The sequence below is a fragment of the Tachypleus tridentatus genome, chromosome 1 (genome assembly GCF_004210375.1).
Source record: "Tachypleus tridentatus isolate NWPU-2018 chromosome 1, ASM421037v1, whole genome shotgun sequence".
In the NCBI taxonomy this organism is placed as follows: domain Eukaryota; kingdom Metazoa; phylum Arthropoda; class Merostomata; order Xiphosura; family Limulidae; genus Tachypleus; species Tachypleus tridentatus.
In genome coordinates, this window is record NC_134825.1 from 134,305,391 (window position 1) to 134,318,110 (window position 12,720).

The following is a 12,720-nucleotide window of genomic DNA, read 5'->3' on the forward strand; positions in this document are numbered from 1 at the left end:
AATGTAAAAAAAGTATATAGATAAGATGTGGCAAGATAATCAAGCTTATTTCAGCTCTGTTATGTTATTTTGAAAGTTATTGTTTGGAATAGAATAATAGAATCTTATGGATAAAATTGTGGATAAAAATTAAGCTTAAAAATGTAGTGGTTTAATTCTGTGTAACCTTCTTTAGAAGTTGTAAAGTGAAATAAACCTTTATGATGCCACCAGTTAATCTTACTGATTTGTATTTCTGTATGCTTTAAATATTATAATTATACAATCCATCTATATTGCTAATCAGCAGCACTCATGATCAGTTCTTGAAGTACTCTGATGAATATTAGGATTTCACCATTACTCTTTTAAAACATTCACTGCTTCAAAGTGTGAATCAGTTTTAAGGCAACATGATATGTACCATTCATAGTGTAGCATACAAATTGTTAAGCCACATATTGTCTTCTGGCAATAAATAAGGAAACATTTGATTCATATTTGTAAGCTACTGAATCAAATAAAGTGATAAATCATGTTCCATAGGATATATGAATTTGTGTTGTTGTTTTTTGTATACTGCAAGTGTAGACTAAACAAAAAGATATGTGTATTTTTAGCTTTATTTCAGTGTTACTGTCCATTTTTTAATTTTTAAATCATATTTATATTTATGCAATTCAGCGTTATTTTTCATTAATATATTTCTGAGTTCATCTCATCTTTTATTACTCAAGAAAAGATTTAAAACTAGTTGGATAATAAATGAAAAGTCTATGGTTTTACCTGCAAACAGTCAGTTTCATACAAAATACTTAATTAGGTGTGTTTACATTGTTGGCACATTAAAATTGAAAAAAAACATTCTGATAAACTGTTATTATTCTCTTGTTTCTTTTAAGCATCATTGTCCAATTATGTCACTTAATGCAATTGGTAAATATAACATTGTACCAAACAAAGAACTAAATGCTGACTTCAACATTGAGATGAACAGTCAAGACAGCAGAGCTCATTTGATGATAGATTACACAAGTCCATCCATTGAAATTACTACTTATGATTTTAAAGGTAGGAATATATATTAGTTAAAGATTTTTATCACACTACAATTTGCTCATAGGTAAAAAAAGAAGTATGAAGGTTTTAAAATCTCCTGTTTTTAACTTAAGTGCTATATATTGTATTTAATTATTATTTCTTTATTATTTATCAGTTTAGAATTTTAATATGCCATTTACAGGATTGTTGGTAAAATGGTCAAGAATATTTGATTGTTTTGTGACAAGTGGAACTCAAGCATTTTTAATTCCTGAATGAATGTAGATAAAGTACTTGTATATTTTTTTATAGGGGTATTCCTTTCATGTTTAACAATCATGAAAACTTCATCTATATTAAAAAAATTCCAAATGACATAATTTTAGGTTTCAACTATACTTTCCATACATTTTTTTACTCTGTATATATTTCTCAAGCAGTTTGTTAATTGTTTGTATATATTTTTTATCTTCTTTATGGTTTTTGTACATGAAGATAAGTTTATGATACCAGTGATGTGTATTTTATATTTATGGCATTTTTGAGTCTTTTATACATGGCCTAACTGTACTGTTTTCATTTACTGACTCAAGCTTTGTTATTGAGCCTGAAATAGGCAAAACTGCAATCCATACCAGAGAATATAGTCAATCAAGGAATGTATTTGGCTTCTTCATCACATATTCTCTTTCTATTTTACATTTAGTGAAAAGGAAAAAAAAGTAGGATATTAGATACAAATAGTTGCCCTGATCTGTAGTATGTAGTAATGAATTAGCCATAATATCATAATGTTATTCACCCACATTTGTTAATTTAGGTTACTATATAGCAGTTTAGAACAGTGTCTAAAATCACATAAATATTCAGCAATATTTTGCTTTTAGCATTACCTACTCTTTTATGTTTTTGTATATAACTTCTCAAGCATTTTATAGAGGCATAACCTCTCCAAATTATATGTAGAGATGGCATGTTTCCTCTCTTCTACATTCAGTGCCTCTGTTATAATTCAATAAAATTAGTAATAAGAGAGAGCTTACATATACTTTTTTAAAAATTCATGAATAAAATTATCTGTTTTGTAATTATAGCCTGATTTTAGAAAGTTCTTTGTTACTAGCAACAAAGTAGTTGAAATTTTCAAAATTGTTAACTTGTTTTTCTCGTGACTGTTGCATTCAAAGCTCAAGTTGCAAAACGTTTTCTCCTGTGGATGTTTATTTCTAAGTTAAGATCTATCAATATTATACCTTGAAACAATAATCCTGAAGAAATTCATAAGTTATTTCATTAAAAGATTTTGATATTCCAGGCTCACCACTTCATCGGTATCATGTTTCTTTAAGCTCAGGCAAAAAGTCACTATTCTCTGCATATGCTGAATCATTTGATGAAGGAATAAATACAACAGATGTATCTGTTGCTATTGATCACCTAAGCAATCGAGTATTTGATATTCACTTCAATTGGAAAGTTGACCTTATAGCAAAATTATTGGTAAGTTGTTAAATGCATCTATTTTAAATATCTTTGATACAAATTTATTTCATACTAAACACAACTGGTATGAATATCTGTATTAAGAGACATCTATTTTTAAAATTTTAATACAATGCTCTATGTTACTTCTTTTTCTTATAAGATTAAAATTAATTTTATTCTGTTAATAGAGGTACAGACACAGTAGTTTTTTTCTTACGAATGTTTTTTTGTATTTTTCTGTTTAAAAGTGTTTTAGTGTTTAGATTTAAGAAGTTCTAATATATTTAGTTCAACATCTTAGTCACAAACACATCAGCCTGGAAAATTGCATCTGGTATCAGAGTGCAGTGCAGTTTTAAAATTTTTTCTTAATGTTTATACAACATTCATGTGAACATCCTTATATGCTGTTTATTATGTGCTATAGTCTTCTCAGTCTCATTTTATTATAACCATACTTGTAATTCAAAAAGTGGATTTTAATAATATATAACACTATGTAACAAAATTTTTCTTTTTCTTGGGCAGAAAGTGTTATTTCCCAATTGTTTATGCCTAAAATAAATGGAAAAGACCTATTTTTCTCTTCAAACATTGCTTTTGTGACCTGAGATTTGTGTTGTTAATGCAACTTTGGTTTTCGTTTTATTTGGCTTTTGTTTCAAAAGCTCTAATTTTTTATCATGAATTCTCAAATGATTGAGACTTGTATTTAGTCCTGTGTGAGTGATGTTGTTCACACCCAGGCTTTGCTTCTGCTATGATTTATAGAAGCTTGTTAACTGTAAGGGAAGCTGCAACCATTGTTCAAAATGTTGTGAATTATTATATACTTACTAGACCTTCTGTTTCATTAACAAAAGTATTATTGTTCACTCTGCCCAAGTCATGATGGCTAAGAAGGTGGAGGAAGAAACAGAAGTGCTAGATACCCGGTAATAGCTTTCACCCAGAGTATCAGCAATGCTTCGGGTGTCAGCTACTTCCTAAGATCAAGAGGAGACAGAATTATATTGCCCACTGACCTTTTGAATCTTGTCCCATACAACTTTGGAACTGGTGGTAGAAGATATGCTGGTTGTGAACTTAATCCAAGATTTCTTCTGGCCTTGACGTCTTACCCACTGAGCATGTGCACAGGCCTGCTGGAAAGCAATGGAGTTAGAGAGTATGGGATGCCTATGAAAAGTATCCCAGGACCGTTTATGAGCCTTCTGTGCCATGTGCCATACAAGATTCCACCACGGATGAGGATATTGTGTAAAATGCAGTTTTAGGAATACATTGAGCAGCTGCTTGTATAATACAGTTAGTTACTACTGCCACATAGTTGTCTATTGATGGCTTACAGATGATCTGGAACCAAAGGAAGTGGATCTTGGGATTTGTTGAAATGTATGTAAGGGACAGAGATGAGTGTTGAAGTTGATTCATCTACTTTTTAACCATGGAGGTCAAAAGACTTTTCATTTGTTTTGACAATGATTCTTTTGGAGGCACAGAGAGATCCCTCTGTACTCCCAGCTGTACAACAGCATACGTCCGAGATGAAGTGGTGGACAAGAACTTTTGAGCCTCAGGATAAGTAATGTTATGAATTGTTTTCAAATGCTGCACCTCTTTTTCCTCTGATCATTTAGGGCAAGAATGAAAGTAGGATGGGTGAGAGCCACTGCAATTGACATAATGAGGGTCTGTTTCACACTCATAGGCATCACGGTCCTTGCCACAACAGTGAATACACATGAAGGAACCACAACATGATGTCTTTGAGTGACCAAACTGCTAAGACTAGAAACATCGGAAAGGGTTTGGAATGTATGGCTGTACCCTGCAATTGAGATAACCTACCTTGATGTTGGCAGGTGGACATGGTGATATAAATGTCAGAAGGAGGATATTGGTCGGCATTGTAATTCCATCTTTGCAAGTGGAGATACACCTTACTGCAGAAACTCCTTGAGTGGAGAAACCAGCGAGAATCTCTGGCTTTGGGATGTTCTTCAAATCACTCTCAATAATAACTCCTCATGATGAATTCAAACTAGCATGAGGTGTGACCTCATTAGGTATATCCAGAGTTGCCTTGGAATGCAAGAGAAGTTCACTGTGTTGAGATGTGGATGTTTCCACCAGTATGTCACCAGAACGAAGCTGCTTTACTGACTTTCGAGAGCCAGCAAGTCATTTTGAATGAAAAAGGGAGACATTTGCTCTAAAAGTTTGTCTGAAAGAGAATGTAGGATAAGAAAATGGGGTACAACAAGTGTTACAGATTTTGAAGATTGCTGCTCAGAATCTTCAAGACATGGTTGTTTACCTATGGACTGTTTTTTCACTATTTTATTTGAAGGATCCATAATAAAAAAATGAAATTTTGGTGCCTACTGACCCCACCCACTATGGAACCCTACAAGGGGATGCACTACAATGTCAAACAAGGACACTGCAGGAACTCCAGGGTTTTGTGAGCACTATACTCAAACACCAGCATCATATACAATGTCCACAACACCTGTTGAGAACATCCAACACTGGTACTTGGTTGACCCTAGCCCAAGTGGACCAACCAATTGACCCAAGGGGGGCCACCCCAAGGCTGGCCGTCTGCAGGAATTGAAGGCCAAAGAGGTGTGTTAGAGTTGGACCCCTCAACCACCAGGATCCTCTCCTCCACTTCACAGATCGCCACACACAACAAACATGTGGGATATGTTTAGATCCCAAAGGAGGTAAACTGAATTGCCCGAAGTGGGCTTTTGACAAGAAAGAAAAACCTGTATTGTGTTTAAGATATAACAATGATTTCAGTGATGTAGAGAGTTGTTGTACATACATTTAACTTATTTTGAAGATATATATTTAGAAACAAGTGGAGTGTTGTTCATTTATTGCCAACAAGTCATGGGCACCTACTGAGGAAGAATACTTAGCCCAGCACACTCATGTATACATCAGTATATACATAACTTAAAAAGTAAGTTTCTGACTCATTGTGCTCTCTTCCTGCAAAGAGTATCCACTCAAGAAGTGGGCTTTTGACAAGAAAGAAAAACCTGTATTGTGTTTAAGATATAACAATGATTTCAGTGGTGTAGAGAGTTGTTGTACATACATTTAACTTATTTTGAAGATATATATTTAGAAACAAGTGGAGTGTTGTTCATTTATTGCCAACAAGTCATGGGCACCTACTGAGGAAGAATACTTAGCCCAGCACACTCATGTATACATCAGTATATACATAACTTAAAAAGTAAGTTTCTGACTCATTGTGCTCTCTTCCTGCAAAGAGTATCTGTATAGATGAGTTGAGATGAGCAGACTTTGTATGAAACTATACTGCATAACTAGTGCTCTCTTCCTGTAAGTGGAATCTGTTCAGTGGGGTCGAGATGAACACACAACTTATAGTCTGTATGAGCCCTAATCATACTACACAAATTGACTTGCTGACTGCTTGTGTGCACATTTCTGGAAAGCTATGTTCTCATTTCCCCTATGCATATGACATACATTGCTCACTTTCCTTTTCCCCCCTTGTATTCTGGGTGAAGAATATATCCTAATGAAACAAGATGCAGTCTCCTACCAAAGAACCTCTGTGGAGCCCCCACCATTAGTTGTCACATTCCATAGGCACTTTGAGCATTTTCTGAAGGGAACTCATGTGGATAAGATTTTGCACTGACCCCTTCACCAACTTAGCACAGTATTCAAGCTCATTTGTGTGTGAAGCTGAGGTATCTAGAATGTTAAAATTTTTATAATCTTAAAATGTATTTGCAATAGATGCCTCTTCACACATTCCTACCCCTCCTCCCCACTTCTGATGCACATTGTTGTTTTGCTTTTTTAAAGAATAAAGTTATCAGAGGTTCAAGTGCAGTGGAATTTGTGTTGCCCTCCCATTAGTGTATGGCTTTTCTTTGTTTAATGATATATCATCATGCACCATTGCAGTTCGCAATTAAACATGAAATTAGGTGGGAATTACCCCAAGGCTAGTGATGTGCAAGTCTCTTAGGCAGATGTGGAATGAGTATCTATAAGAAACACATTTTCAGATTGGAAAAATGTTAATTTCTGTTTGTTTTCACTTCTAATTCTGGTGATAAATATTTCGAATGTACCAGATGATACACAAATCAGTACATTTTGTTTTAAATGTAAATTAATTTTTTCTTTTCAACAAATTATCTTTATTTGTTTGAGACTTTTGGATGGAGCATGTAAGTTTATTTTAATAGTATCTGGTGTTACTAATAGGTAAAAGTTTAATTAATTTGTTATCTCTATTTGTTTGAGACTTTTGGATGGAGAAAGAAAGTTCATTTTGATAATATATAGTGTTACTAATAGGTAAAAATTTAATTAATTTGTTTTTGTAAAATTAGGAGTAAACTTCTTATCAATTCTAATGAATTTAAGACATAAAGAAATTAGATCTGTAACTGATTTGGTGCACATTTGTTGAGGATGTTTTTGTGGGTTTATTTGCACATTCTCGAGCATAGTTACAGTTATTTAGGCATTTAAAATTGTAACACTGTATCACTCTTGTGTTTAAATAGATTTTGCAATATATTTAACCTATGATTTGTGAATATTATGCATTATTGATGTATTTTGTTTCATTTATGATTAGCTTATGAAGTAAAGCTTTAAAAGGAATGAAATTATGCTTTTAGATTCTTATTATTAATATTCAGTACTATATACAGCAAAATAAAAAGCATATATTTGTAAAATTTCTTAGATACATTTATCAACATTACCTCTTTGGTATGAAACATATGGACTTTCTAAGATACCATTGGAACTAGAGCACAAGATCAGTCTCATCACTCAACCTCTAACTCAAGATGTTATCCATTCCTTGAGTGGGTTTTATGACAAAGAGTTTACAGAAATGTACACAGAACTTAGACATGATTTTTCTGAAGAAGTTGAAAAAATAGGTTCTTCAATGTACACGTGCAAGTATGTTTATCATTTATTATTATTAATGTATATCATGTTTTTGGAAATGTCATGATCTATCAGATATCATGTTGTTCTTGTTTATGTTAAATAATGAAACCAAGTTGAACATATTGTGTGTCTCAAAAATCTGGACCTATGGGGAAAATAGATATATTCTTAAAGTTCAACAAACATTTTTAATGTCATATGTACATATCCCAAGAAATAAAATACTCTGATAGCACAGTATACCAAGAAGTGATATGTGTATGACTGTTAATGGCATGGAATATGAGTAATAAGTAGGTTAAAAATAAATTGTGTATTTTTTCCAAAAGGTCAGGATTTCTTGGATCCTTTGTATATTGTGTAATATGTTAGTCCATCACTAAAGTGTATTAATTGGCATTATTATGTGTAAGATAAAAAATCAAAAGGAATTTTAAATTGAAACATTGAATTGAAGAATTTAAATAAAATATATTCACAAGCAATTTCAATTAATTCAGATAATTACCTAGATAATAGTGGATTGTGGAGTCACAATTTATGTGGTGTTATTTAAAACTTAGCTTTCCTACAATACTAGTATTTAAATGTAGATGCCTAAAGTCTTGTATTTACAATTAAGCCAGTATTGACATCAACTGTGAGTATGAAGTCTTACGTACAAAATGTGTGAGATTTCAAGCATGCATCCGTATTTGTGTGGAAAGAAACTGTAAGTTCACCTTATTCCAGTGTAATACAATACAAAACTTATATTTACACATTTTTGTTTTGTTTTAACTGTTTCTTAAAAAAATTATTCTAAAATTCTATTCATAATATCTTTTGGTTCTGGATAATTTTATTTGATAAGAGGTGTTTGTTTGTTTGTTTTTTCATTTTACTCAAAATAAACTGGAAATAAAGGATGAGTTTGTCATATACAGTATATAAAAATCAACAACTTGAACACAAAACAGTCTTTTAAGTAGTAGATTAGATAACATAGGAGAATTTTATGTGGAAGTAATGTCTGTAAAATTACAAAACAAAGAAGTTGCAGTTTTCTTAAAAATACTTAAAATTTCATAAGGAAAGCAAAAAATTACTGTAGGAACTTTAAGATATAACTTTAAATTCACAGCTTGATCTCATTGTTTAAGCTCTTTTAATTTTGCTGTTCATTTGACCAAGAGGTCAGTAAATGGAAAGTAATAGTGACTAGTCTTGGATATAAAAAAGCCTTAGATTTACTATATGAAAATTTGTAATTAAGCATAGACTATAATGCACAAGTTACTGAAGTTGTATGATATCCCTGAAGCAAGAAACATATACAAAATCAACATCAGAAGTTAAATTTCTACCCAAATCTGTCAATTTACATTAAACTTGCATAACTAGAACCATAGCTCAAAATAATACATTCTATGTTAAAGCAAAGCAATGCAGTAAAAATATATAACAAAATTCCAAAAACATTTAAGACTTCCTCCTCCTAAACTTAATAAGATGCACCTTTAAAAACACCATCTATGAATTTTTTACTATTGTGATGAAAATACGTAAGTAAGGATAAAATTATTATGCATTAGTTAGTTTTCAACCAAGCACTTTGATCATGTTAAGGTAAAGTTATCCCAAAGTAGCACTGAAAAAACAATAGCAGAGTAAATTACATATTCAAATTTACAGCAGTAGCTTAGGTATACAAAACATTTGATCTCTTTCAGGCTTGTTTTTGTTTCATTTCTCTTTTATTACTGGTTTTCTCTGCATAATATAAATAATAAATTTCTTAAACTTTAAAAGGGATGAAAAGAAGCTTATGAGCCCACCAAGGATGTCTTTTCCAGCTCACAACTATATCCACTCCTTACTGCTCATGTATCCATCCATTCTTTTCATGAACTCAGTAAAATTTCCTACTTTCATCATCCTTGAATGAATTTATATCAGCACCCTTAATAACTTAAAACACCTCAATCAAATCTCCTCTGATCTTTCTCCTCTCCAGAAAAAAAAACAAATTTAGAAATTTCAGTCTCTTCCCATAGGATAATCCTACCATTTCAGTTATCATCCTAGTGACTCTTCTCTCAATCTTCTCCAACAATTCAATGTCCTTCTTGAGAAAAAGAGCCCATAACTGTCCACAGTGCTATAAATGAGGCCTTACAAGTGATATATACAGCGAAACAATAACATCCCTTATCTTGTATTCAGTAGTTCTATAGATCCTACCCAAAATCGTGTTAGCCCTATTGTTAGCTACAATAGACTGTTTAACTGACTTTAGTGATTTTTTTTCAAATACAACATCAAGACCTTTTTCTTTAACCACAGTATTTAATGTATTGACTATCTTTATGAACTGAGATTAAATAGTGACTGTTAATATTCATGAAGGAATTATTATTAATAAGCCAGTTAAAGTGTATAAAATTTGATTTGTGTCCCTCGTTATTGATCACAGTAACTGCTGTTTATACACAAACATATAAATGCATACTAAATATTTGAGAACCTATACATTTTACTTATGTGTGATTATAATTAAAGGACTCACTTTCAATCCAACTTGTATCCTGCTTCTTGCTTTCATGAAAACAAGACAAAATAGTTTCTACCAAATACAACACAAAGTTGTTTTATTTTGTCCTGAACATACACGCATCATAAAGTTTAGCTGAGTCAGAAATTTTAGTCCTGTACTTCACTAGCCTGTAATTTCATTATAATGGCCACAGGGTAAGTTTATTAAAACTTAAAAAATTATTGGACTATAAATTTGTGATGTCTGTAACCAAATGTTACAGACATGTAACAATGTCAAGTATCATGCATGTTACAATAATCACCATAAAAAAAATAGATTTAACTATTCCTTTAACAGGTGAATGTGTGTGTGTTTTTCTTATAGCAAAGCCACATTAGGCTTTCTGCTGAGCACACTGAGGGAAATCGAACCACTGATTTTAGCATTGTAAATCTGTAGACTTACCACTGTACTAGTGAAGGGCTTAACAGATAAAATAGAGACTATTTGGAGTTAGGATATGTACAGAAAAGTATTTTTTGAGTCAACATTTAATAAGGAAACAATATCATATGCTAAATCTAGAAGTGAAAATAGAAAATTAATATTAAATTTTACTAAATATACAACAGTGTATTTTAGCTTAAAAATTTAAATTGTACATTGAAAAAATATAGGTATTTCAAACACTGTTGATAATTATAGAGTTGGTTACAAAATTAATGCTATTAACAACATAACTAATGTTAGTACATTTAATTGTGAACAAATACAAATGCTTTTTACTAAATAAGTTAAATAACCAGTTATTCATAGATTTGTTTTTAAATAAAGCTTGATTTTTCATGTACAAATGATTGCAGATAATTTATACAAAGTGTAATGATAAAGTATCTGATATGACTAAAACAGTAGCTGTACCATTCTTCCAGGTAGAGAATAATGTCTGCTACATCATAAAATTATTTGTGATTCATTTAGGTGTAATTTGAATGTATGTATATTTATATATAATTCCTACTGATATCTTAAACAATAGCAATTAATGAGATCTTTTACTATTTGGAGATCAACAAATGTTTTGGGTTTTGTTTTGTTGACAGTGAACAACTTTCCACAAGTACACGGCTTATTTAAACAATAATTTTAATGACATCTATTAGTACTTGATGTATAATTATGTGAGATAATGAGAAAATTTTGTTCTGAGCTATTTAGGGGATAACTGAATGGTTATTATTAGATAACATTTTGAACACTTAAGATAAGAATAAAATGTATCTTGACAGTTAGTTAAAAGTTATAGATTATATTTGTCTAGCAACAAACCATAAAAAGGGTAACTGATAAGTAGATAATGTCTTTGTATATACTGAGTGTATAGTCTTCAAAGAAGTGTGACAGTTGATGTGTATTAAAACATATACATTCTGGTAATAATATGTGTTGCAAATCCTAAGGTTCTTTTAACTTTATGACTTACAAGTCACTACTTATGGAATATATATATGTTTGTATGCATATATACTGCTGGCCAAACTCTTAAGGCCAATGAACATAAAGAAAAAATATGCATTTTGCATTGTTAGAGTCAACCACTTATTTGAGTAGAGCTTTGAAAGATGAAAATAAGAAAAAGGAAAATAAAAATAAAAAACATTTTAGCATTTAATAGTAAAATGTGAACACTATGAAATTAGCCTAAATACTAGCTGGTCAAAAGATTAAGATCATACTGAAATGAAGTGTTAATTGGTAAACACGTAACGAAATTTAGTCATTTGTGTTCAAGTATTAGCATTGTCAACATCTCCCATGTTACATTGGGTAAAATCATGGCAAAGGCTAAAAAGTTGACAGAGTTTGAACGTGGCAGAATTATCAAGCTGCAAAAGCAAGGTTTCTCTCAACATGCCATCTCTGGTGAGATTGGGCATAGTAAAACTGCTGTTGCAAATTTCTTAAAAGACCCTAAGGTATTCTGAATGAGAATTTCAAGTGGTTGGGGCAAGAAAATTTCACTAGCATTGAGCAGGAGGATTCGACAGGTTGCCCAGCAAGACACTAGCCAAACGTCGAACCAGATTAAGGCCCTTACAGACACAGAATGCAGCTAAAGAACGATAAGAGGGCATCTACGAGAGAAAGACTAAAAAACCATGTATGTCTTTAAAGGCCACGATTCCTTCCACACCACGAAACAGCTCGGTTAAACTTTGCTGGGAAACATCAAACATGGAATGTAGAAAAGTGGAAGAATGTTTTGTTCTCTGATGAGAAAAAATTTAACCTGGATGGTCCAGATGGCTTCCAACATTACTGGCACGATAAGGATATCCCACCAGAGACATTTTCTACATGACACAGTGGAGGAGGTTCCATCATGATCTGGGGTGCTTTCTCTTTCCATGGAACAGTGGAGCTTTAGGTTATACAGGGGCATCAAACAGCAGCTGGCTACATTGGCATGTTGGAGAGAGCATCCTTAGTGACTGAAAGCCCTCGCTTATGTGGAAATGACTGGATCTTTCAGCAGGACATCCCTGCAATCCACAATGCCTGCAGGACAAAGGACTTTTTCATGGCAAATAAAGTGATTCTATTTGACCATCCAACGTGTTTGCCCAAATTGATCCCCATTGAAAATGTTTGGGGTGGATGGCAAGGGAAGTCTATAGAAATGGACGTCAATTCCAAACAGTGCATGATCTTCATGAAGCCAT

General features: G+C 32.2%; 1 protein-coding gene across 1 annotated transcript in view; it reads left to right on the forward strand.

Annotated features, from left to right (window-relative positions):
• LOC143224794 (apolipophorins-like) overlaps window positions 1-12,720 on the forward strand; it is a 145,321-nt gene that overhangs the window by 110,044 nt on the left and 22,557 nt on the right. Inside the window, exons 23-25 of the mRNA XM_076453108.1 lie at window positions 882-1,050; window positions 2,336-2,520; window positions 7,265-7,488. Of these exons, the coding sequence (XP_076309223.1) occupies window positions 882-1,050; window positions 2,336-2,520; window positions 7,265-7,488 (578 nt within the window). The remainder of the gene's footprint in view (window positions 1-881; window positions 1,051-2,335; window positions 2,521-7,264; window positions 7,489-12,720) is intronic.